The sequence below is a fragment of the Cololabis saira genome, chromosome 20 (genome assembly GCF_033807715.1).
Source record: "Cololabis saira isolate AMF1-May2022 chromosome 20, fColSai1.1, whole genome shotgun sequence".
In the NCBI taxonomy this organism is placed as follows: Eukaryota; Metazoa; Chordata; class Actinopteri; order Beloniformes; family Belonidae; genus Cololabis; species Cololabis saira.
In genome coordinates, this window is record NC_084606.1 from 6,048,171 (window position 1) to 6,073,626 (window position 25,456).

Here is a 25,456-nt window from a genome sequence, read left to right on the forward strand (position 1 = left end):
GGGCCCTCCGGGTGGGACCCCCACGTCCACGGCCCAGCCCCCCCCGGGAGGCCCGGAGACGCCCCAGCCACAGCCCCCCGCCCGAGCCCTCCCCAGCCACCCCCCCCACCGCCATGAGGCAACCCCCCCCATAGGCCCCCAAGGCCCCCACCGGCTAGGGACAGGGCCCCGCGGCCCCCCCCACCGCCCCCCAGGGGCCACCAGAGGCCCGCGCCCCAGACCCCCCAAGCCGACCCCCAACCCCAAGGGCTACGAGATCACCACCCCCCCGCCCCCACTAGGTAACGAAGCCAATAATCGGGACCAGAGAGAGTGCAATTCAGCCGAATGTTGTTCAGTGGAGGCAGACATTATCTCACTACTAATATGATCTGATAAAAGATTCCTAAAATGGTTGATACATAAACTGGATTTTTGTTTCCAATTTACTAGAATGGTTTTCTTTGCGATACATAAGGCAGTGAGAACCCGGTGTGTCCAATTAGGATCTATTTGAGTGTCTCCCAGGTGACCTAATATACATACCGTGGGGCACACTGGGATTCTGTGGTTGATCCATGTGGATAAATCCTCACAAATCTCCTTCCAGAACCTCTGTACCGGTGTACAGAACCATAAAGCATGCATATAATTATCTGGGGTGTTCTCTGTGCACTGTGAACAGATATTAGAGGTGACAAAGCCCATCTGGAACATCCTTTGTCCAGTATAATGTATTCTATGAAGAACTTTGTACTGTATAAGTTGTAGGTTTGGGTTTTTAGTCATAGTAAACGTATTTAAGCATATTTGTGACCAAGAAAACTGGTCGGTATTAAGAGAGAGATCCGCCTCCCACTTAGAGATCGGGAGAGAGACTGAATCGTCCAGTTTAGACACTAACCTGTAAAGTTTTGATAACAACTTTAAAGTGCTTAGATTCAATAAATCTATTATCTTAGCGGGAAGTTGTAAATCTAATTGGCTAATTTTGTATGTTTTATTTATTATTGCCTTAAGTTGTTGATACTCTAAAAATGTATTCCTGCTAACTCCGTATTGAACAATAAGTGTATTGAAAGGTACAAACTGTCCTCCTACAATTACGTGCTGTAAGTACCGTATTCCTTGATCTCTCCATTGAACGAAGTTAACCATCTTTTTATCATTTTTCACAATGTCTGGGTTGTTCCATATGGGTGTACGGTCACATGGAAAAAGTGAAATTTTAGCTATTTTAAGAAATTCCCACCAAGCTGATAAAGTTGTGCTAATATTAATGCTTTTGAAACATTGATGACGTTTGATACTTTGACTAATAAATGGTAACTCTGAGATTTCTAGTTCATTACAAAACACTTGCTCTGAGTCCAGCCATTGACTATCTAAAGGATGATCTTTTGACCATTTTACAATATACTGTAACTTACTGGCTATGAAGTAATACTGAAAATTAGGTAATTCTAAACCTCCATATTCTTTGGATTTTTGCAATGTCTTTAAACTAATACGTGGAGTTTTATTTTTCCACAGAAATTTTGATACATCTGAGTCCAACGATTTAAACCAGGAAAGAGGGGGTTTGCATGGTATCATTGAGAAAAAATAATTTACTTTTGGTAAAACCATCATTTTAATGGTGGCTATTCTACCCATGAGCGAAATGGGGAGAGAGCTCCATCTGGAAAGATCATCTTCTATTTTCTTTATAAGCTGAACATGATTTAATTTTATTAACTCCGACAGCCTAGGGGAGATGTTTATGCCTAAATATCTAATGTTCCCTGATTGTAATTGAGTATTTGTTATATTCCTAAAATTGCAGTTAACACACAAAACAGTGGATTTAGACCAATTAATAGAATAATCAGACAGAGATGAAAATCCCTCTATAAGTGCAATTGTCTGCGATAGTGAAGATCGTGAGTTCTGGAGGAAGAGGAGTACGTCATCCGCATAAAGACTTATTTTATGCTCTAATATTTTACATTGTATACCTTTAATATTTTGATTTTGTCTAATAGCTGCTGCTAAAGGTTCAATAAATATTGCAAATAATGAGGGAGAGAGAGGGCAACCCTGTTTAGTGCCTCTTTGCAAGGTAAAACTTGTAGAGATTTGATCATTTGTCCTTACACGTGCCTTGGGAGAGCTGTATAATATTTTTATCCAGTCAATGAAAGATTCGCCAAATCCAAATTTATGCAAAGTTGCCAATAGAAACTTCCAATTTACCTTATCAAATGCTTTTTCCGCGTCTAAGGATATAATAGTAGTCTCCTGTTTATTGATACTCGAATAGTCTATAATATTTAATAATCTGCGAATATTAGTAGAGGAATGTCTACCTTTAATGAAGCCTGTTTGATCCGGATGTATAATAGAAGGGGTGACTCTTTTCAGACGTTCGGTAAGGGCCTTGCTAATTATTTTAAGGTCTACATTTATCAATTAAATTGGGCGGTAGCTCGATGGGAGAAAGGGATCTTTGTCCGGTTTTAATAAAAGACTAATATTAGCAGAGTTCATATTTAAGGGTAAGCTTTTATTCTCCCTAGCATTTAGAATCATTTTATAAAATGTTGGTGCTAATATGCTCCAGAATTCCTTGTAAAATTCAGCTGGGAAACCATCTGGGCCCGGAGCTTTATTATTAGGCATATGTTGAAGAGCTTCATGGAGTTCTCCTATTGAGAGCGGTGAGTCTAAATTCGTAACCTGTTCCTGATGTAACTTCGGCAGATTAATGTCTCCAAGAAACTCATTAATGGATTGATCAGATGGTTCAATTTGTGACGAGTATAATTTATAGTAAAAGTCTCTAAAGACTGAATTTATTAAACAGGGGTCATGTGTAACTCCCCCTGACTGGTCCTTAATGGATGTTATGGTTGTTTTTTCTTTGTTTATTTTTAATTGATTGGCTAAGTATTTTCCCGATCTGTTAGCATGTGCAAAGTTTTCCAGGCGAAGCCTTTGTACTAGAAACTGTGTTTTTGCGTCAATTATTTTATTTAATTCTATTTTAGTTTTCCTTATTCTGTTAAGGATACGTTCGTCTGCAGAGGTCTGGAAGGCCTCCTCTAGCGTTTTTATTTCACATTCTAATTCTTTTGTTTTTAAGTTGTCTTTTTTTTTCTTATTTGAAGAAAAGGAAATTATTTTGCCTCGCATTACTGCTTTTCCTGCTTCCCATAGAACGCTCGCTGATATTTCCGGCTGGTCGTTATTTTGTAAAAATATATCCCATTCTTTCTTAAAAAAATTAAAAAAATTAATAAAGTCGGGGTCTTTGAGCAATGATGTATTAAATCTCCAAACTTTGGAGGATGATACGCCCCCCCTCTTCCCCAGAGTGAAAGAAACAGGTGCGTGATCGCTAATAATGATTGGGTGAATTTGTGATTCTGAGATATCTCTCATCAGAGAGCTACTGACTAAAAAATAATCTAACCTAGAGTATGAGTGATGAACGGCTGAGAAAAAAGTGTAGTTCCTAAGGGTTGGGTGTAAAGAGCGCTATGTATCGCAAAGACCCAGATCATTCATGTATTGCTTAACAATACTTGCTGACTGCCAACTCCTGTGTCCGCCTGCGTTACTGAGCCTGTCCACTCCAGGGTCCAGAACCATGTTGAGGTCTCCTCCGATGATGACTGTGTTGTCTAGGTGAGCAGAAAGTGAGGTGAAAAAAGAGTGAAAAAACGAAGAGTCATCAACATTTGGACCATATACATTAGAAATACATAAATTCAAGCTTTGAATTTGCAAGACTAAAATTAAATATCTACCCTCTGAGTCAATGTGTGTGTCCTTTACGGTGAAATTTACTCTTTTATTAATGAGAATTGCTACCCTTCTTTGTCTGGAGTTGTAACAGGCGGAGAAAACATGCGGAAATTGTGCCGTGGCCAATGCATCTACTGAAGCTTTAACTAAATGAATTTCTTGCAGTAGGACAATGTCTGCTTGCAGAGTTTGTATCTGGTTAAGAAGTTTTAATCTCTTTGCCGTGTTCCCGGCTCCGTTTACATTCCAGGTGACAAACTTTAATTTATCCATAATCCAATCATTGAAAGTAACATTATATGTAAGTGGTAATGTTGCATGAAAAGCTGTTGTATGTGTGTGTGCCATGTTATTCTAAATGTGTGAAATGTGTGTTTGTACCAATTTACCAAACCAAGAAAGAAAGTGCAGCAGAGTGGGACATAGAGGGAAAAAAGAAAAAAAAGGGGAAAGGGAGTGAGGTGGGGGGAGGGAGATAATTCTAAACATGATAGAAAAAAAATAGAGAAAATAAAAAAAAGAGAGAGAAAGGCAATCACCAGTGTGAGCCTATAACTTACCGAGACTAGCAGAGCAAGAATTATTAATACATTAATATATACCGAGAATGTTTCATGAAACTACTGTATATCTAATCTAATCACCAAGTGTTTATGTAACTATATCTAACCTAATCACCAGTTAGTGAGAAAGAAAGAGAGGAAAAGAAAGTAAATTTTGTACTCATCCTTTTTAGAAGAGCCAGGGCGTGATGTTGGAGTCGCGGTACAATTGTCCGTTCACGAACAGCTTGTCCACGGTGATGACAGCACGAGATCCCTCCGTCATGAACCTCCTCCGGACCGGGAAGAGGACTCGGCGACGGTCCAGGATCTCCCGGGGGAACTGGTCGTTCACGGAGAACGGCAGTCCGCGCAGCTGTGGCCCCTGTCTCCGAACCTGCTCTTTGTGTTTGTAGTGTTCGAATTTAGCAACAATGGGCCTGGGTCTCTGGGCTCCGGGTCTTCTTCCTCCTAGGCGATGGACGCGGTGAAACGTGGTGGAGTTCGCCAGGTTTTCTGGAAGCTTCAGGTGGTTCCGGATGAAATCCTGGACGGATTGTTCAGGATCTTCATCAGGTTTCTCCGGGATCCCTGAGAACACCAGGTTGTCCCTCATGGAACGAGCTTGAAGGTCTAAAACGGCCTCCTTTAAAGATTTATTCTCATTCTGGAGCCGACTAAAACCCTCTGACATAGATTTCATCGATTTCTTCAGACTGGTGTTTTCAGCCATCAATTTTTCCACCTGCTGGTTACCGTATTCCACCGCTTCTCTTAATGACTGGAATTCCTTGTGCAGGACTTCCACCAGGGATAAACGGGAGTCATGGGAGGCCAAGCGGGTGTCAATGGACCTCAGAATGTCCTCGGTGGTATTTCCTGGAGGAGAGATTGCTCCAGGGGAATCCTCAGCTCGGGAACGCTTCGGCGTGGAGGACGCGCCGGAGGACGCGCCCCCAGACTTCTTCACCATGACAAATCTCTCAAAATACTCGTCTATGGATGCGTCTAAAGATTCGCTTTGCTCCAGGTTGGGTTCGTAACTATATAATCTAACTATAAACTACCCTTTCGTTATTTTAATCTGAGTATATAATCGTTTTTAAAGCATTTATTGAAAACTAAAGCATTACCTCGCCATGTTGGATTCTGCTGCCTCGTTCTCGCGATACTACCACATCTCGTGGTGCGTTCGCTGCTGCTGGGAATCCTCGCTGCTGCTCCAACTCTCAACTCAAGATGTTAGATCTTGATCTTGTTAGAAAATGTTTTTTTTTTTAAATACATTTATGGAATTACTCTGCATCTATTTGTATTGATTTATTCTGTTACTTAATACATATAAAATAACTACAAATGCATATCAGAACAACATGATGGATTTCAGTAGGTATTATCTATCCCAACACTTGTGTACCCCCCTCATATCTTGAAATGTCCCAGCGTCCCTGACGACAGTGGTCGCTATCAATCTGGTTTTTAGCTCTGCAGTGTTACTAACTTACAAAAATGAAAAGGAAGCAGATGTAGCAGGACAGTCCTCGGTCCTGTGACGTCACTTCTAGTGGGCAGTGACGGTATAAAAGGGGGGTTGCAATACCTGTCTTTCTCTTGCTCCCAGGGGCCGGGCTTCGTTGCCACTTGACGTCCATCACTTCAGCCCCTGGGTGTGGAGGCTCGTTTGGGTGATTGCTGCATGCTGCGTCTTCACAGGTGCAATTGACGTGGAAAGTGTCAAAGCTCACGTCGCCCTGTCCCTGTGTTGAATGCTGGCTGCATGCTGCTCACCGCTCGTACCGTTCTGTACGCCGTTCACTGCTTACTGCCGGTAAGTGAGCTTTCTCCCCCCCCGCGTCATCCTCCTTGGCGTTGCACACGCAGCAACCTGTGTGTTTGTTTACAGGTTGCGCACATGCTGCGCTGACCTCTCTTCCCATGCCGTAATGGCCAGGAATGCCTGATTGGTAGGTGTTCAGTGACAATGGCTTTCTCTGCCAGCCACTTGTAGTTTCTTATGTTGTGTTTATTTATTATTGTAGATTAAAGATGTCCATGTAGCCACCGCTAAACCCCTGCTGCTTTGCCTTGCTGTGTGCGTCTGTTGCCTTGTGGAGCTGCTTTGCCTTGCTGGAGCTACCGTGTCGCTTCGGAGCTCCGTGACTTCAGACGCCGTTTTGCTGCTTAATGACTGTTTGCTTCTGCTGCTTGCTCAAGCTAACCACCGCTGTCACGGCCGACCCGGCCCGTGTTCGCTCTGCCTGGCTTGACTGCTGGCTGGCTGGGCTTATTGCTGCTCTGCACGCTGTTGCTTGCTGTTCAGCCACGTTTTATAGTGTCTGTGCGTGTGTGTATGTGTGAGAGAGAACAGTGTGGGAATTGGTTTATTGGTTCTGTTTATTTGTATTTTCTTTCATTCAGGAATTTATAGCTTATTTAGTTTCAGTTATTTATATTCCTTTTGAGGTATTTGTGATTTTGTATATTTTGGGTGGCCAATAAGTCATTGGTGAGCCTAATTATATTTAATTTAAGTTTATTCATTTCTTTTTGTGTAAAGTTTATTCATTTCTTTTTGTGTTAATTTGTTCCCTAACTGTCCTCTGGTTTCCCCCCTCTCAGGTGCTGAGCTGACGGTGGTGGATTGGTGTCCGGTGGTGGTGCCCCTTCCTTTTTGTTGTGTGCTGTGTTTAAGTTTTTCACCTTATTTCTTTTATTGCACGTGTGGTGTTTTAAGTATCCCCTCTTAGTTGACCCATCCACACCAGAAAGTCTCAGCCCTGAGTGGTCCCCTTTTTAAAATCCCTCCCCTAGTGAATGATTTCCTTTTAAAGTGATCATTTTTAACAAAAACTTTCGAATAATAAAAACAAACCTATTTTTGTATAAATTGAAGCACCGTCTCTGCCTCACTTTGTGACGAACCTGAGTGCCTTTTCTCCTGAACGAGTTTACTTTAGTTCCCTGGGTGAAACTCCCAGGGTGGCGTTGTTTGGGAACAGTAAAAGTCCTTTTTAAAATATAACTGACCAAAACTACTTCTTCGTACCGCGGCTGTACAGAGGCTGTTAGCCACTGATGGATTAATTATGCAAGTTCATCTCAAAGTAAGATATAAATCCTCTTATACATCTGTTTAAGGGAAATATTTGACTTTTTTTTACTCTCCCTCTCCTTTTTGCATTTGGACTTTAACTGTTTGAAGTTAAACTGGGATGTCTCTGTGATATTGTTGCACTGACAGTGAATAAAGTGAACGAGTTAAATTGCGTTTGTTAGATAAGCCTTTTCTGCTCTCTATCTCTGCCGCTTGCTGTCCGTGGTGCAGAAAACGGATGTGTATTGCGTAAAGAGAGAGAAACTCCAGGTTCGCTGAAATAAACCTGGTCCCGACCAGGTTAGGTTCAGAGCGTATGTTACTACGGTAACTGACCGAGAGCTTAAGTTACCTCTCTTTGTGAAACAGGCTAGAGTTACCTCTCTTTCTCTGGTTTGAGTTACCTCCCTTTGTGAAACGGAAAACTCAGAGTTTCCCTCATTTCAGGGTTAACAGACTCAGAGTTTTCACTAAACCTGCTTTGTGAAACGGACCCCAGGAAAACCACATTATTTGGTGGTCACAGTAAAAGTATAAATAGTATATTGATAGTATAAAATAAAGAGTGAGTGGCACGTCGTTGCTGCGCTAAACGTCGTGAGTGCAACCAAGGGCACAATTTCCAGGGGGGACATGTCCCCCCCACTTTTCAAAATCATGTTTTTGTCCCCCCCACTTTTTACAGTTTAAATACTAACGTAGGCTCAGCCTGTAATTGCAAATCATCAAGACACTCGGTCAAAACGTTTTTTTCTTTTTAAATCCCAACCTTTGCGTAGAAGTTTGCTTGCGCATCTTTCAAGCCCTGTTTTGTGCGCAAGCAAGCTTTATAAATGAGGCCCCTGATCCTTAACAAAACTACAACACCGGTGAGCTCGAGATTATCAAAGTTTATCTTAACTGGTGCGCACGCGGAGACTCACGTGCAGCCCGCAGGCTGGACGGTGAGTCTGAGGTAACATGCTGTTACACTTATTTTATATGGGAATGAGTAAGACCTGACAGGAGCCTAACACTAGCCATTCATTGCTAATTGTGGCCCCTCTCCATGAAAGACACATAGGCGCCTGACCTTTGTTAGAAAAATACAATGTTTGAATTTTTCCATGACATCAATTGGAAATAATAATTAATAAAATGCATCTTTAACTCTGTTACACCGTTATATGTTTTCAGACCATTTTCTGTGTCTATATTACCCGTCTCTTCAGTTTGTCCTCAGGTGTCCACTTGTGTCCTCTACCAGGTTGTCTACAGTCCTGTGGAGCCTAAACTTCTGAATAAAATGTCCAACTGTGGTCTCAGGGACATCCAGCTGCTTGGATTGGGTCTTCTAGTCCTTAACATGCTGGTCCAGAAGGTTCTTCCTGATGTCCTCAGACATCTATTGCTGTCTCTGGTCCACATTCATGGACGCCACGATACGTGACAAACAATGACCTTTAGCCCTTGAAAACTGTTGGAAACTGCAGCTGTGCAGTTTAAATTCACTATAAATTTAATTTACGAAATGATGTAAACAGACTGTTATCAGAGCGCTGCAGTTAAAACACGACTTGTTTTTATTTATTTGTAACCGATAGATGATAAAAGTCTGAATCGAGGACAGAATACTTTCTTATATTTAAGTCTTTTAACATGAACCCACTGGACAACTTATTTCATCAAGCCATCAAACTTTATTAAACGCTTTTCATATAATTCATACAATTTTTGTTACATAAAGTGTTTTAAAAGCAACATAAATAATGTAGTTTGAAAGAAAAAGGGAAAAGTTGCTTTTCTACAACTAAAACACATCCGAATAATCACAAATTCCTTATAAACGTTCATCATACACAACCAACCATACACAGGTAATGAAGAAGAATAAACCCGTATTTCACCTTTGCTCCACAGGATTGATCAGTTTTAAGAGACAAACTTCTTTCAAATTAAAAGCACAGCCAACAAGTTAAAAGCCATAAAAATGTTGTTATTGGTCGAAAGTCTCTATACAATGACAGAAAACGTATTTCTTATATTCATAGGATGTTTTCTTTATTTTAGTCATATAAAATAAGCCCACTTGGGTATGTTTTTGGTTTAGGGGGCATAACACTGGATGACACTCCACCACCAGTCAGGACGGTCCGACACGTCTAGTAATGCGTCTTAGAGCTGAACTTCCTCCTGTCTTTGGCCAGTGGCCGACTCATGCACGTTCATGTGACGTGCTGCCCCCATGTGGACAAATCTGGTATTAAAGCTTTAACAGGCCTTTAAAACTCTTGACGTAAGTGTTGCTATCTACAATTCAAGACGGTTTCCAACACAAGGGAAGTCTAAAAACAAGTTTCTGCTTTGTGAGCAGGAAACTTTGCGACAAAAGTATTATTTCTGATTTTGGTACCAAGACATCACAAACGATTTTTAACAACGGTAACCAACGCACAAAAATGAAAGTAACAAACATCTATTCAATGAAACCCTTTCTATTTTTTTTATATTTTTTTGTAGAAGATAAAAACATTTCCTGATATATTTGTCACATACACAGTGGACAAAAACACTATCCACGGGGTTGTGCATTTAACGAATCTGAACAGAAATTTAAAAAAATCAAGTAATTATGGATTTTGAACTAGAAAATAATCATCAGATGTGTCGCCTACATCACGGAAGTTCTGGAAATCGAGATGTGTCCATTTCCTCATCACTCTGAGTATCTCCTTGGGATTCACCTTCGTTCCCTTCCTCCTGATTCTGTCGAGTCGGGACATCATGTCCACTTGTCCCCAACACAGATGCCAGGATTTCTTTTAATTTTTTGTTTTTCTTTGCCTCCTCCTGAATCCTCAACAACAACTTTGTTGATCCATGTACCTTTAAGGCCCGCACAAGCTCTTCAAATATGTAAAGCAGAGGATAGCAATACTCAATCAAACTATGACCAGGGATTCGTTCGTTGAAGAGAAAGCCGCCACTATGTAAACCAAAAACTCTCCCAGAACCATCAAACACTGGGGAGCCGGAGGAACCGTGATACATGGAGGTGTTGTAGGTCACGATAATATCTGCGGATGGCTCCTTTTTGAAGTCTTTATCAACATCGCAGATGGCGAAAAAATTGTACCTGGCTAAATTCTGGCGGATGGCCTCCTCCCGCTGATCTTTCTTAATGACACATATGGGATCCAGCTTCTTCACACCTCCAGCTGGATGACCAACAATACAGGCCTCACCATCGTCTGGTGTTGACCAAAACCTCTTCAGCAGTCCTAGTGAGGCCGTCGTGTTTGGGTCGTCAACGCTGAGCTGAACTAGAGCGTAATCTAGTGTATCACAGCCACCAAACACCTCAGCGGTAAACTCTAGACCCGCCTCGTAAGGATTTTCAAAGTGGAACTGTGCCGTTACACTGACATTTGTCCACCATACAGATGTTCCCTCTTCGGTCTGTGTACCAAATAAGTGCTTATTCGTCAAGACAAAGTTGTCAAAAAGCACAAAGCCTGTTCCCACCTTTTGTTCCTCGATTTCTGAACAAGGAACAGATCCACTGACCTTTAACAGACAAATAGAGTCACTGAGCTCCAACACCCCCTTCAATCTGTGAACTTCACTAAAAGACTGCTGGATCTTTCCAAAGTTCTCCTTCTTCAGCTTCAGTTCTTCCTGAAAAGACTCACCAGGGAACCTGCTCTCCATCCACTGTTTCAGATCTGGAAACTGTTTACGGAGAAGTTCATTGATCACCTCTACATCAATCCCACTCTGTTTCTCCTTCATTGCTTCTCCTAAACTTATTCCTTCCTCAGCAGCTAAACGGATGATGTCATTGGTTGTTTCTTTCCCTCCCTTCTTCATCTCTGACTCTGGTTTTGTTTTACTGCTTTGTGGATTCTTTGATGCAGTTTTCTGCTGCTCCAGTTGCTCGGTGCTGTTTTTACGTTTTCCACATTTGGCTTTTGCTCTTTTTTTCATTGGGAGACATATCTTGAACTTCTTGCCGTGCAGTTTGTTGACAGTCTGTATGGACTTGATCATGGTTTTCTCTTGTTTCTCGTTCGACAATTTGAAGTCGGTGAGGCCGTCGACGAAGCGGCCGTCTCGGTTCAGAGCCTCCTCCACAGTCGTCCCCTTCTTCCCATAAACACAGAAGTAACTCAGCTTACTAAAGTGACCCATCTCTAGGAAAACCTTGTTTGTTCTGGAATTGGTGTTTTTCCCTCCTTCTTTGTTGATGAAGAAGATGGAATAACCTTCTCTTTTTAGGATTGTGTGCCTTTTGGGGTTTTTTGCTTTTGCTTCCACAGGTCTGGTAAATGTGGTAATGATGAGACACACATCCTCCATAACACAAGAACACGGGAAATGTGTTGAAACAAAAGGTGAGGTATCAGTATTACCCAACTGAATCAAGAGCTTCTCATCAATACATTTAATATACTTCTTAAATTCTTCCCCCAGATATGACTTTATGGCCTCCAACACCGTGCTGGGTTGTTTACACTCTATAATCAAAGGGTCACTGTTTTTGAACTTCACTATGAAGGTGTGATGTTCATGTGCGTCCTGCAGGAAACGAGAAAACAAGAAAGTTAACATTTAAACAGAGCAAAGAGAAAACCCTGACACAGCTCACGATAGAGGAGGAGACTCACCACGGGAACATCATCTTCCTCCATCTTTACTTTGACTTTATCCATCTGTAAAGAAGCAAAGAGAGATTAAAAAATAGAAGTGGCTTAATGGCTTTTACTTTCCATGTTAAAGTAAGGGTCGGTAGATGTTTATTATGATGCACATTTCTTTAAATCAGGTCAGCTGATGACCTGCTTGTAATGCAAGTCCTTTTTTTGAAACCCCCCCCCCATGTTGTTTTATGAAACACAGGAAAAGATGTAAAATTCCTTTGTGCAGGCACAAGCGTGAGAGTGTGTGTGTGTGTCGTGTTGATGGTGAGTGATTGTTGCAAGGGAGGGGGGGTGGGGTGAGGTTTTAATTTAGGACGCATCGTCAGTAGTGTTCCTCCAGGTCATGGGGTGTTTCGGCCACACTATACACCCTCTCCAGAGGTGGCCAGCTCAGGATGATCAGCCCTAAACTTGCGTCAATCCAAACTCGCCCTGAGAGTGACTGACATCTCAAGGGACTCTGCATGGCAGGGGCGTCCTTTTCCCTGAGTCAGGCCTAGGCTGACCGCATACCTTCTGGTTGGCTACTTTGGGGCCCAGTTGGGATCTTTCCTCCTCATAAACAGCCACTGGCTGCTTCTTTCGGCTGCTTCCGATGCAGCTTTGATGGCTGAACGCAGGCTTTGGCCTCTGATTCCCAGGTCTGCAAACAGTCTGGTGGTTGATTTTGCCACAAACCCTCTACACCCCACCTCCACTGGGCGGACTTCAGTGTTCCAGCCACGATGTTGTGCTTCAGCAGCGAGATCAGCATAGCGTAGCTGTTTTCGCTCATAAGCCTCATCCACTGCGTCCTCCCAGGGTACAGTTAGCTCAACGATATACACCTTTTTTTGTGAGGGGGACCAGAGAACCAAGTCAGGTCTCAGGGTGGTTGTAGCAATCTCTGTAGGAAACACCAGCTGTCGGCCGACATCAGCCAGCATCTTCCAGTCGCGGGCCAACCGTAGCTGCCTTCGCTCAGATGGTGTCGAGTAGCTCCTGGTTACCTTTGCCCCCTCATGGACAAAGGTAGTTGTCTGATGGTGTTTGGGTGCTGATGTCGATAGGGAGTTGGTGGCAGCTCGTTTGTCCTCCAGGGTAGATGCCAAGATCTTCAGGACTTGGTTGTGACGCCACGTGTAGCGTCCTTGGGCAAGACTGGTTTTGCACCCTGAGAGAATGTGCCTGAGGGTGGCTGGCATGGAACACAGGGCACATCCTGGGTCTTCACCGTACCACTGGTGAAGGTTAGCTGGCGTTGGAAGGACGTCGTAAGTAGCTCTGATTATGAAGCTCAAATTCCTTGCCTCCATGGCCCACATGTCCTTCCAGCTGATCTTCTTCCTCTCCACATTGTCCCATCGTGTCCACTGTCCCTGTTTGGCAAGAGAGACTGACTTGGCCCATCTTCCAGCCCTCTCCTGGTGGCGTACCTCCTCCACCACCAACTTCCTCCGTTCTGGTGCTGCGGCCTTACTCCAAGCCGGGCGACTAGCTATTAGCCCAAAACCCCCTCTTCCCTGCTGAACATATCCCACAATGTCAGCATGTTTGAGGGCTGCTGTTGCTTCCTCCACTGCTTTGGCTGGTGTCCATTTGCGCCCGGTGGCCAGGGTCGGTGCGTTGTTGCTCACCACTAAGTCCCTGGATTCATTCAGCGTCATCTGGAGTCTTGTTTTAACACACTTGAACTCTTCTGTGAGACTGGTGAGGGGCAGCTTGAGGATGCCATCTCCGTAGAGGCCTATGGTGGTAAGGCAACGTGGAACTCCTAGCCACTTCTTGATGTAGCCTGTGACTCCTCTTTCCAACTTCTCTACCTCATACACTGCGAGCGGCCACAGCATCCGTGGTAAGAGTCCAAACTGCAGGCACCAGGCCTTTAACTTACCAGGTAGCTGTGTTTTGTCAATGGACAGCAAGCCACTGCTGATGTCTTTCTGCAGTTGTTGCACCTGGTCTTTGTCCTTCAGGCTTGCATCATACCACCTGCAAAGGCTTTTTACTGGCTGCTCAGACACTGTTGGGATTGGGTCTTCGCCGATGAAGAATTTCAGGTCAGAGAGCACTCCCCTCACAATTGAGATGCTTCGTGACTTGGATGGTTTGATCTTCATCCGGGCCCAACTGATGTTCTCTTCCAGTTTCCTGAGCAACCTCCTGGTGCATGGGACGGTGGTGGTCAACGTTGTGATGTCATCCATGTAAGCTCTGAGCGGAGGGAGACGCTGACCAGAGTAAACCCGCTGTCCACCTACAACCCATTTTGAGGCCCGGATGATGACTTCCATTGCCATCGTGAATGCCAGGGGAGAGATAGTGCATCCCGCCATGATACCTACTTCCAGGCACTGCCAAGAGGTGGTAAAGTCAGAGGTGGTAAAACAGAAATGCATGTCTCGGAAGTAGGTTTTTACCAGGGCTGTGATGGTGTCCGGTATGTGGAAGAATTCAAAGGCAGACCACAGGAGTTCATGGGGCACAGAGCCAAAAGCATTGACAAGGTCCAGAAAGACTACATGGAGGTCCCTTCTCTCCACCTTTGCCATTTGGATCTGGTGCCATATCATGCTGGATTGTTCTGAGCACCCTGAGAATCCTGATATTCCTGCTTTTTGTACAGATATGTCAATGTACTCGTTTCTTTTCAGATACTCGGCCATTCTCTGCGCAATGATACTAAAGAAGACTTTGCCCTCAACGTTCAGCAGGGAGATTGGGCGGAATTGGCTGATGTTGACTGCATCCTTCTCCTTTGGGATGAGGACTCCCCCTGCCCTGCGCCACGTTTTAGGAATCATCTTCTTCTGCCATGCTGTTCTCATGAGTTTCCAGAGAAACCTCAGGACATCTGGTGCGTTCTTATACACCTTGTATGGCACTCCGTTTGGGCCCGGAGCTGATGCAGTTCTTGCTCGACGCACTGTGTTTTCCACCTCTTTCCAGGTTGGAGGGCTGGTCAGCATGTGCTGTTTTGGGGGGTTAATTGGTGGGATATCTGAGGGAATGGTCAGCTTTTCATACCGCCTTGGGTCAGAATGTGTTGCCTTCAAGTGATCTTCCAGGTCTCTCTTAGTTGTTTTTAGAGCTCCGCTTTTTTCCTTTGTGAAGATACTTTTAAGGAACTTGAAGGGATCTTTATAGAACCGTGTTCTCGTTTGTTCTTTCTTTCTTCTACGTTTCCGGAGGTTCTCTGCTCTGTGGAGGGATGCCAGTCGTGATTTTATGTCAACTTGAAGTGCATTTATGCCTTCCCTTTCCACTCCAGAGGCCTTTTTCCAAAGTTTCCGGAGTTGTCTTCTTTCTAGGACAAGGCGTTGGATCTCCTGTTGCCTCCTGGAAACTGGTGCGGTTGGAACATCTTTCCTACTTTCCCTTTCTTGCACTCCAAAGCGTTCTGCCCCATATTGGTAGATGATTTCCCCCATTCCCTCCAACTTCTTTTCCAATGTCCCTTTAAGTTGCTCAAGTGACAGGGTCAGGTCAGTATTGATAGTTTCCCACAGCTTCTTATCCATGGCACCAGGCCATTTCACGTGCAGTCTATACCCTGCTAGTCTCTTTTCAACTGCAGGTCTAGGGGGTTGGGTCGGTTCTACCGCTGTTGTTATCCCATCTGTGCTTGCTTCCTCCATGACAGTGGTGCTGATGTACTGCAACCTATGGTTTGCGTCCAGTTGCTGTACCTCATTCGACTGACTTGATTCCTTTCGCCAAAAGAAATCAACGCGAGGCCTCTGTCTCTCTTCTGTCAAACACTTCTTCTTTCCTTGGTGAATTCGCAACCCCCGATAGGATGTAACCTTCCTCCAACCACAGGGACATATCTGCAGCTCGTGGCCTGCTGGCGTGGCAGTAGCTGGGGCAACTGCTGTGGCACTCTCTTGCGCTGTGCTGTCGTTACTCATAGTCGTTTCCGTTCCAGGGTCTGTTACCATAATGTCAGCCGATGAGTCATCATCCTCCCCCGCTCTCGCAGACTCTAGGGGTGTTCTCTTTTGTCGTCTTTTCGTAGCTAAAGCGGGTGAATCCAACATGTCATAGACATGGGAAACTACAAGCATGGGAAGCTAGCCCATGCCCGTCCCAGTGGGGTCTATTCCCTCCCGTCAGCTGTCTCTCCACGCCGTCACAGGGACTTGATTTGATTTTTTTGATTTGTTTATTTGCACAACATAAAAAAACGGTACAAACGTTTAAATGAACATAAAAAAGCATGACAATATGTGCAGGTGAGAAAGGAAGCCCTAAATGGGCTTATTCAAAGTTCTCACCGGGAAAAAATACATTGTATTGAAATAATAGCAAGAACAAAAAAACAAAAAAACAACAAAAAAAAAACAGCGTTCAAAAAAGATGGATATAAACAGACAATTTCTCGGTGTGCACGTGCAGAAGTGAGTCCACATTAAGTGGAAGCACTTCTAGACGCTTGGTCAATAAGGCTGGTCTTCAATCTCTGTTTAAAACTATTAATAGACAGTGAAGATTTTGCGATAAGTATATGAGAGTTCCAGAGTGAGGCACCTCTGTCTTTGATGGAGAACTGACTGCTATTGGTACGACTGAATGAAGAATGGAGATCCTCAAATTGTCTGGTATTATAGTTATGAATTTGCGAATTGGTCTTAAAAAAATCTTTGAAAGTACTTGGAAGCCTATTTGCAAGATAAGTGCATTTGTAAATGAAAGCACATGATTGGAGTATGTTAATATCATAGATGGATAATAAATTTAATTTTTTAAACAAAGGGGCAGATGGGGCCAAATAGGAGGCAGAAGTAGCTATTCTTACAAATTTCTTTTGAGTAATGAGTAATTTGTGTAGATTTGATGAATATGTACTTGCCCAAACAATGTTGCCATAAATGAGATAAGGATAAATTAAACTGTAATAAAGAGTAACGAGACAAGCCTGATGGACCAAACCTCTGATTCTTCTGATGATACCAAGGGATCTAGAGATTTTGTTAGTTACAGAATGTATATGCTCTTTCCAGGACAAATTCTCATCCACAAAGACACCTAGAAATTTGGTGGATGAAACCTGATTGATTGTAATACCACCAATAGAAATCTTAGCTTTTTGCGGACAATATTTTTTGTTTTTACTTGCAAATACAATAAAATTAGATTTGTTAACATTTAACGACAACCTATTTGCAAGGAACCATTTTGAAAGCATTGCTATACCAGAATTAGCTTGCTCAATAAGTGAATCAAAATTTCTGTGAGTTAGTATCAAATTGGTATCATCAGCAAATAAGATTGGTGTAAAGGATGAAGATACAGTAGCCAGGTCATTTACATAAATGAGAAATAAAAGGGGTCCTAGTATTGATCCCTGAGGGACTCCGCATGACATCTTAACATTGTAAGAAAAACAACCGTTGGCATGCACATGTTGTTCGCGGTTATGAACATAACTAGACAACCATTTCAAAGTAATATCATGGAAACCATAATTATGTAATTTGTCAAGTAATATAGTATAATCCACAGTATCAAAGGCTTTGGAAAGATCTATGAAAATGCCAAGAGCAAATTCTTTATTATTAATAGCAGTATAGATTCTTTCCACCAGTTGTAAAAGGGCCATATCTGTGGAGTGATTTTTTCTAAAACCATATTGATGCTCGTATAAGATATTGTGTTTGTTTAGATGGTGCAACATTCTGTTGTAAACCAGTTTTTCCAATATTTTTGAGAAACATGGTAAAATTGATATGGGGCGATAATTATTAAAAATTCTTGGATCTCCAGATTTGTGCAGGGGAATAACTTTGGCAATTTTTAAGTCTTGAGGAACCTCCCCAGATTGCAGAGATAAATTGAAATTAAAGCTGCAAGCAGCAATGAACGGGCCCTCGCACTCACGTCAACCGCCCTCCATAAGCATATCAGAAATGACACCACCCACGACTTCCTATGTCAAACCCTTCAAAAGTTATAGCAGAAAAAAGGGACGACCAGTCAGAAGAAGGGGCGGGGCTAATTCAGGGCAAAGAAGATCAAGGACTCATTACAGAGTCCCATGACACCACCCACGACTCTCTATGTCAAAACATTCAAAAGTTATAGCAGAAAATAGGGACAACCAATCAGAAAAAGGGACTGGGCTAATTGTCACCAATTATGGTCAAGGACTCAATGCCGAGTCCCATGACACCACCCACGACTCTCTATGTCAAACCTTTCAAAAGTTATGGCAGAAAAAAGTATTCTAGGGGGCGCTGTTGAGCCGTGAGGACACGCCCATTAATGCAAACCATGAAAAAAAAAATCAGATCACTCAAATGAACGACGATCATACAGTACAGCTGTATCTCATGGTCCAGAATGTATGATATTATATTAATCTATTATACCATATTATATTACATGTTGTTATTTCATATTAGCGTACCCAGTAATATAGCATATTGTATTATTGCATTGTATGTTGCTTCATTTCATATATTTTTGACTGTATTATATTGTAAAATTATATATCATAGCGATTGCATTATTATATAATTTCAATTTATAACACTAATATACAATTCCTCACACACACACTCCTTCCAAATGTTTCTTTTTTTTCTCCATTATGACAATTCTATGCTGTCATCCGTTATGTTTTTTGTTTTTAAGCTTGTTATGTCTGTTATTCAAATATATTAATACATTCATTAATATGCTATACTGTATTTTGTATTGTGTATATTGTGTGTGTGTGTGTGTGTGTGTGTGTGTGTGTGTGTGTGTGTGTGTGTGTGTGTGTGTGTGTATATATATATATATATATATATATATATATATATATATATATATATGTGTGTGTGTGTGTGTGTGTGTATACCTGAAGTGTGACTACCTGCAGAACGTATTTTAGCATGAAAGCTTGCATATTTAACGTACATCAAGCATCCTGTATCATAGCTACATGTCTGCCGTTTGTAACAAAGCAAACCGCGTGAAAATCGGTTGAAAATCAAGTGAGTTATAGTTATTTTACTTATGCAGACACCTCCTTCCACAATAGAAGTGAACGCTCTAGAGTTAAAGCGATACCGATCCAAGATGGCGGCCACGCCCGACGTTCTCAGGCAGTCAATGCGGCGCCTCGACCAAGATGGCGGCCGCGCTGAACATCAGCCCCTCCCCCCGCGGGAGCTGCGCGCGCAAACTCCACTCAAATTCAAAAGTTATGGCAGAAAATCGGGACAACCAATCAGAAGAAGGGGAAAGAGAAAAGTAATGTGCGTCGTCACAGGACAGAGACGAACATTTTGATGTAAAAAAAACACAAAAATTGCTGACAAAAATTTTGGCATATCAAGCCAGGCTTGAACTCTCGACCTCTGGCAGCAAAGACCGCAATAATCTGGCTGAGCTAAGTCTCAGCTATTCCTATTATTTGACTTACTGGCTTAGGACAGACCAACATAGCGATAAAATGTCTGGAACTTTTTTTTCCTAATTTTTTAAATATTTGTAAGTTATAAATATTAGTAAAACCCTACTATTTAAATTATTACTTTTTCTGTAACCATTCTGCCAAGGTTGTAACCGGGCTGAGCCGGGAATATTTCTGAAGTCACCACATTACAGGGAGCTGATTGGTCGGGGGGCGGGGCCGTCATCACCCTACTCGCCACTGATTGGTCGGGGGGCGGGGCCGTCATCACCCTACTCGCCACTGATTGGTCGGGGGGCGGGGCCGCCATCACCCTACTCGCCACTGATTGGTCAGGGGCCGGGGCCGGCAGACGTTTGAATCAGGAAGCGGGAGTCAGCGCGAGAGCGACTGGCGGCTCGCGGCAATTTTATTATAAAAAAAGGACAACCAATCAGAAGAAGGGGCGGGGCTAATTCAGGCCAATGAAGTTCAAGGACTCCATAAAGAATCTGATGACACCACCCACGACTCTCTATGTCAAACCATTCAAAAGTTATAGCAGAAAATCGGGACAACCAATCAGAAGAAGGGGCGGGGCTAATTAAGGCCAACGAAGCTTAAGGACTCATTACAGAGTCCCATGACACCACCCACGACTCTCTATGTGAAACCATTCAAAAGTTATGGCAGAGAAAAGTATTCTAGGGGGCGCTGTTGAGCCGTTAGGCCACGCCCATTAATGCAAACCATGAAATATCACATTTATCGCCAGGCCTGGCTTGCATGCAAATTTTGGTGACTTTTGGAGAACTATCAAATATGGACCAATCAGATGAAGGGTGGGTGCGCTTTTTCGCGTCTAGCGTCGCCACGGTAACACTTTTGAAAGAGAAAAGTAATGCGTGGTGTCGCACGATGGAGACGCACATTTTGGTGTATAACACACCTGGGTGCACGTTACGGTTCGGGCTGAATTAACTGCCGAAGGAATGGCATAAATTGTGCCAAAATTACACAATTAATTCAAAATGGCTGACTTCCTGTTCGGTTTCGGCCATGGCTCCAAGAGACTTTTCTTTAAGTTGCGACATGATACAGGTGTGTACCGATTTTCGTGCATGTACGTCAAACCGTATTGTGGGGCTTGAGGCACAAAGTTTTCCGGGGGGCGCTGTTGAGCCATTTTGCCACGCCCATTAATGCAAACCATGAAATATCAAATTTATCGCCAGGCCTGGCTTGCATGCCAAATTTGGTGCCTTTTGGGGAACTATCAAATATGGACCAATCAGATGAAGGGGGGGTGCGCTTGTTGGCGTCTAGCATCGCCACGGTAATACTTTCGAAAGAGAAAAGTAATGCGTGTAGTCGCAGGATGGAGACGCACATTTTGATGTATAACACATCTGGGTTCACGATACGGTTCGGGCTGAATTAACTCTCGAAGGAATGGCATATATTGCTCCAAAATTACGCAATTAATTCAGAATGTTCAAAATGGCCGACTTCCTGTTCGGTTTCGGCCATGGCGCCAAGAGACTTTTCTTTAAGTTGTGCCATGATATAGGTGTGTAGCGATTTTCGTGCATGTACGTCAAACCGTATTGTGGGGCTTGAGGCACAAAGTTTTCCGGGGGGCGCTGTTGAGCCATTTTGCCACGCCCATTAATGCAAACCATTAAATACCAAATTTTTCACCAGGCCTGGCTTGGGTGCAAAATTTGGTGCCTTTTGGGGAACTATCAAATATGGACCAATCAGATGAAGGGGGGGTGCGCTTGTTGGCGTCTAGCGTCGCCACGGTAACACTTTGGAAAGAGAAAAGTAATGCGTGTAGTCGCAGGATGGAGACGCACATTTTGATGTATAACACATCTGGGTTCACGATACGGTTCGAGCTGAATTAACTCTCGAAGGAATGGCATATATTGCTCCAAAATTACGCAATTAATTCAGAATGTTCATAATGGCCGACTTCCTGTTCGGTTTCGGCCATGGCGCCAAGAGACTTTTCTTTTAGTTGCGACATGATACAGGAGTGTGCCAACTTTCGTTCATGTACGTCAAACCGTATTATGGGGCTTGAGGCGCAAATTTTTTTCTGTCTGAACCAACCAGATGAAGGGTGGGCGCGCTTTTTGGCGTCTAGCGTCGCCACGGTAACGCTTTTGAAAGAGAAAAGTAATGCGGGTGGTCGCAGGAGGGAGACGCACATTTTGATGTATAACACACCTGGGTGCACGTTACGGTTCGGGCTGAATTAACTTTCGAAGGAATGGCATAAATTTCGCCAAAATGACGCGACTAATTCAAAATGGCCGACTTCCTGTTCGGTTTCGGGCATGACGCCAAGAGACTTTTCTTTAAGTTGTCCCATGATACAGGTGTGTACCGACTTTCGTGCATGTACGTCAAACCGTATCGTGGGGCTTGAGGCACAAAGTTTTCAAGGGGGCGCTGTTGAGCCATTTTGCCACGCCCATTAATGCAAACCATTAAATATCAAATTTTTCGCCAGGCCTGGCTTGCATGCAAAATTTGGTGACTTTTTGGGCATGTTAAGGGGGGCAAAAAGGCCTTCACTTTGTCAGGAAAATAATAATAATAATAATTAAAGCTGCAAGCAGCGATGAACGGGCCCTCGCACTCACGGCCGCCGCCCCCCATAAGCATATCAGAAATGACACCACCTACGACTTCCTATGTCAAACCATTCAAAAGTTATAGCAGAAAAAAGGGACAACCAATCACAAAAAGGGGCGGGGCTAATTCAGGCCAATGAAGGTCAAGGACTCCATACAGAGTCTGATGACACCACCCACGACTCTCCATGTCAAACCATTCAAAAGTTATAGCAGGAAATAGGGACAACCAATCAAAAGAAGGGGCGGGGCTAATTTTCACCAATTATGGTCAAGGACTCAATACCGAGTCCCATGACACCACCCATGACTCTTTATGTCAAACCATTCAAAAGTTATGGCAGAGAAAAGTTTTCCGGGGGGTGCTGTTGAGCCATTTTGCCACGCCCATTAATGCAAACCATGAAATATCAAATTTATCACCAGGCCTGGCTTGCATGCAAAATTTGGTGACTTTTGGAGAACTATCAAATATGGACCAATCAGATTAAGGGGGCACGCTTTTTGGCGTCTAGCATCGCCACGGTAACACTTTTGAAAGAGAAAAGTAATGCGCGTAGTCGCAAGATGGAGACGCACATTTTGAGGTATAAGTCACCTGGATGCACGTTACGGTTCGGGCCGTATTAATTGCCGAAGGAATGGCATTAATTGCGCCAAAATTACACAATTAATTCAAAATGGCCGACTTCCTGTTCAATTTCGGCCATGGCGCCAAGAGACTTTTCTTTAAGTTGCGACATGATACAGGTGTGTACCGATTTTCGTTCATGTACGTCAAACCGTATTATGGGGCTTGAGGCTCAAAGTTTTTTCCCTCTGAACCAATCAGATGAAGGGTGGGCGCACTTTTTGGTGTCTAGCGTTGCCGCGGTAACGCTTTTAAATGAGAAAAGTAATGTGCGTCGTTGCAGGACAGGGACGCACATATTGATGTAGAAAAAAAAAATTGCTGACAAAAAAGTCTGGATACTGCGGGAATCGAACTCGAATCTCAGACTCCAAAGACGGGAACGCTCTGGCTGAGCTAAGACTCAGCTTCTCATTTCTATTTGACCTACTGACTTAGGAGAGACCAACATATCGATATTTAGTAAGGTGAGTCTGGAGCTGTTTTTTCTAATTTTTTTTAAATATTTGTAAGTTATAAATATTAGTAAAACCCTACTATTTTAATTATTACTTTTTCTGTAACCATTCTGCCAAGGTTGTAACCGGGCTGAGCTGGGAATATTTCTGACGTCACCACATTACAGGGAGCTGATTGGTCGGGGGCGGGGCCGTCATCACCCTACTCGCCACTGATTGGTCGGGGGGCGGGGCCGTCATCACCCTACTCGCCACCGATTGGTCGGGGGGCGGGGCCGTCATCACCCTCCGCGCCACTGATTGGTCGGGAGGCGGGGCCGTCATCACCCTACTCGCCACCGATTGGTCGGGGGGCGGGGCCGGCAGACGTTTGAATCAGGAAGCGGGAGTCAGCGCGAGAGCGACTGGCGGCTCGTGGCGATTTTATTATAAAAAAGGGACAACCAATCAGAAGAAGGGGCGGGGCTAATTCAGGCCAAAGAAGCTCAAGGACTCATTGCAGAGTCCCTTGACACCACCTACGACTTCCTATGTCAAACCAATCAAAGTTTATAGCAGAAAAAAGAGACGACCAATCAGAAGAAGGGGCGGGGCTAATTCAGGCCAATGAAGGTCAAGGACTCCATACAGAATCTGATGACACCACCCACGACTCTCTATGTCAAACCATTCAAAAGTTATGGCAGAGAAAAGTATTCAAGGTGGCGCTGTTGAGCCGTTAGGCCACGCCCATTAATGCAAACCATGAAATATAAAATTTATCACCAGGCCTGGCTTGCATGCAAAATTTGGTGACTTTTGGAGAACTATCAAATATGGACCAATCACATGAACGGGGGGCGCGCCTTTTGGCGTCTAGCGTCGCCACGGTAACACTTTTGAAAGAGAAAAGTAATGCGTGGTGTCGCAGGATGTAGACGCACATTTTGATGTATAACACACCTGGGTGCACGATACGGTTCGGGCTGAATTAACTCTCGAAGGAATGGCATAAATTTCGCCAAAATGACACAATTTATTCAAAATGGCCGACATCCTGTTCGGTTTTGGCCATGGCTCCAAGAGACTTTTCTTTAAGTTGTGCCATGATACAGGTGTGTAGCGATTTTCGTGCATGTACGTCAAACCGTATTGTGGGGCTTGAGGCACAAAGTTTTCCGGGGGGCGCTGTTGAGCCATTTTGCCACGCCCATTAATGCAAACCATGAAATATCAAATTTATCACCAGGCCTGGCTTGCATGCCAAATTTGGTGCCTTTTGGGGAACTATCAAATATGGACCAATCAGATGAAGGGGGGGTGCGCTTGTTGGCGTCTAGCGTCGCCACGGTAACACTTTCGAAAGAGAAAAGTAATGCGTGTAGTCGCAGGATGGAGACGCACATTTTGATGTATAACACATCTGGGTTCACGATACGGTTCGGGCTGAATTAACTCTCGAAGAATGGCATACATTGCTCCAAAATTACGCAATTAATTCAGAATGTTCAAAATGGCCGACTTCCTGTTCGGTTTCGGCCATGGCGCCAAGAGACTTTTCTTTTAGTTGCGACATGATACAGGAGTGTACCAATTTTCGTTCATGTACGTCAAACCGTATTATGGGGCTTGAGGCGCAAAGTTTTTTCTGTCTGAACCAACCAGATGAAGGGTGGGCGCGCTTTTTGGCGTCTAGCGTCGCCACGGTAACGCTTTTGAAAGAGAAAAGTAATGCGTGTGGTCGCAGGAGGGAGACGCACATTTTGATGTATAATACACCTGGGTGCACGTTACGGTTCGGGCTGAATTAACTGCCGAAGGAATGGCATAAATTGCGCCAAAGTGACACGATTAATTCAAAATAGCCGACTTCCTGTTCGGTTTCGGGCATGACGGCAAGAGACTTTTCTTTAAGTTGTCCCATGATACAGGTGTGTACCGATTTTCGTGCATGTACGTCAAACCGTATCGTGGGGCTTGAGGCACAAAGTTTTCAAGGGGGCGCTGTTGAGCCATTTTGCCACGCCCATTAATGCAAACCTTTAAATATCAAATTTTTCGCCAGGCTTGACTAGGGTGCAAAATTTGGTGACTTTTTAGGCATGTTAAGGGGGGCAAAAAGGCCTTCACTTTGTCAGGAAAATAATAATAATAATAATTAAAGCTGCAAGCAGCGATGAACGGGCCCTCGCACTCACGGCCACCGCCCCCCATAAGCATATCAGAAAAGACACCACCCACGACTCTCTATGTCAAACCATTCAAAAGTTATGGCAGAAAATAGGGACAACCAATCAGAA

General features: G+C 43.6%; 1 protein-coding gene across 2 annotated transcripts in view; it reads right to left on the reverse strand.

Moving 5' to 3' along the window:
• Positions 1–9,078: 9,078 nt before the first annotated feature.
• The window catches only part of LOC133420383 (serine protease FAM111A-like), a 34,134-nt gene continuing 17,756 nt past the window's right edge, over positions 9,079–25,456 (reverse strand). For both annotated transcript variants that reach the window (XM_061710071.1, XM_061710072.1), the window contains 2 exons: positions 12,051–12,095; positions 9,079–11,961 (listed from right to left, as the gene is read on the reverse strand). In XM_061710071.1, the coding sequence (XP_061566055.1) occupies positions 10,060–11,961; positions 12,051–12,095 (1,947 nt within the window). In that variant the 3' untranslated portion in view covers positions 9,079–10,059. The remainder of the gene's footprint in view (positions 11,962–12,050; positions 12,096–25,456) is intronic.